The sequence below is a fragment of the Phaethon lepturus genome, unplaced genomic scaffold (assembly GCF_000687285.1).
Source record: "Phaethon lepturus isolate BGI_N335 unplaced genomic scaffold, ASM68728v1 scaffold23389, whole genome shotgun sequence".
NCBI lineage: Eukaryota > Metazoa > Chordata > Aves > Phaethontiformes > Phaethontidae > Phaethon > Phaethon lepturus.
This window is the reverse complement of record NW_010563100.1, coordinates 26,191-27,916: the sequence shown is the minus strand read 5'-3', so window position 1 is coordinate 27,916 and position 1,726 is coordinate 26,191. Positions and strand designations below refer to the sequence as shown.

The 1,726-nt window shown below is 50.9% G+C and overlaps 1 protein-coding gene across 1 annotated transcript in view; it reads left to right on the top strand.

Annotated features, from left to right (window-relative positions):
- Positions 1 to 1,077: 1,077 nt before the first annotated feature.
- The window catches only part of BRD4 (bromodomain containing 4), a gene marked incomplete at its 5' end in the record, with an annotated part of 17,562 nt that continues 16,913 nt past the window's right edge, over positions 1,078 to 1,726 (top strand). Inside the window, one exon of the mRNA XM_010294491.1 lies at positions 1,078 to 1,269. Coding sequence (XP_010292793.1) covers positions 1,078 to 1,269 — 192 coding nt within the window. The remainder of the gene's footprint in view (positions 1,270 to 1,726) is intronic.

Genomic DNA, 1,726 nt, shown 5'->3' with positions numbered 1-1,726 from the left:
TTGCTGAGGGTGCACTTGATCCCACTGTATGTAATTTTAAAGAGTACTGGTCCCAGTACGGACCCCTGAGGGACACCACTCGTCGCCAATCTCCATCTGGACATGGAGCCATTGACTGCTAAATCACAATCAGGGAGGCCACTCTCTTCCCTGATCTTCACCAGTTCCCGTTAGGCTAGAAGGCAGAAAAATCATCTAAGCTAAAGAAACATCTCTGTGGACCTCACGGAGCCTGCAAACCGTCAGCCGGGCAGGTTTGTGCACGCTGTCCGATGGGCAAGCGTGGTTTTAACTGGCCTTGTGCGGACGGCAGAGCCAGAACTGTCTTCTCTTGGCGTCAACCGTGTCGTGACAGCAATGGCCATTGGTTTATGGCCTTCACATCAATCCAGACTCCTGTTGCTGCCTTCTCTTGCCTCTGCCAAATGTTATTACTATTCACAAAACAATTTCCAACCTTCATATCTCTTGTCTCCTCTGGCCGGTGCCCCTGGGGCAGAAGATCTCGTCCTCTCTAGGTGTCCTCCTTTCTGTCTTCCTTGACCTTGGCAAATGCGGGCTCCTTCAGATCTGTAAGGACCGCTTAGTGCCATCCTCTCCTTCCACGCTGATTTAGAAACAGCTAAAGGATCCCAACAGTCGACTTTCTCCGTAACTTCCTCCCTGAAAAAGGAGGTTTTTTCCTTGCAAGCCCGTGCCGAGCTCTTTTTATCCCCTAACCTGATGCTCTACAGAGAGACCTCTTCCATGAGACCCACCCAGTCAGAGGGATCTCGTGTGGTAGAAATGACTGGCTGGCATGAATCCAGCTTTTTCCACTTTTTCTCTCTTTTCCCGTCTCTTTTTCCCTCCTCCCTCCATTCCGAAAACAGCCTTTGCCGCAGGCAGGTAGCACCTTGGGTGGCTCTATTCTCCGATGCATCTCCTCGGTGACGTCCCTGCCCATCGTCTGCTTTTACCTATAAAATATAAGGGTGAGGATTTGTCCGTGTATTCGGCATTTGGGAGAGGATCCCGTACGCCTTTCCGCTGCACCGTAACGGGAATAGCAGCGCTAAAGAGGGTGGAAATACAAAGTGCTCTCTCTGGAAATACATGCCTTGTCTCATTTACCGTATCTGGTTTTCCTCCAGCCAGGGGATGACATAGTCTTAATGGCAGAAGCTCTAGAAAAGCTTTTCCTGCAGAAAATCTCGGAAATGACCCAGGAGGAAACGGAAATCGTTATAGCCCAGACGAAAGGAAGAGGACGTGCGAGGAAAGAAGCAGGTATGATGCTTACTCGTACAACGTTCATGGTTAAGCCACGCTCAGCCTCACGCAGCATCTCGACTGTGTGCCCTGGCGCAGGGACCTGGTTTCATCCTACGTAAATTAGAGTGTTTAATTGGGGTGTTAATTAAACCCAGCCATCCTTCATGGGGTTGCCGTGGTCATCGGTGCCTCGCTTTGTTGCACAGAGCATCTAAAATTGGGTGGGAAGGAGAGTGGCTGCCTCGTGCTCTCGCCTGTCTGCGTGAGACTCTCTCTGGTGAAAGGCAGGGCTGTGAGATGTCTAAAAAAGACCTTCGTCCTTGGCTTCTGGGCGTCCTCGCTGGGGGAGGAGGAGCGTTGGGGACAGATTTTGCAGTAAATACAGCACCACTGAGGCGCATGTGTTTATACTGCTGGTGAAACGTCATCGTTCCCGGCTTTTCCACAAAGGTTAAAAAGCCGAGAGCGATAG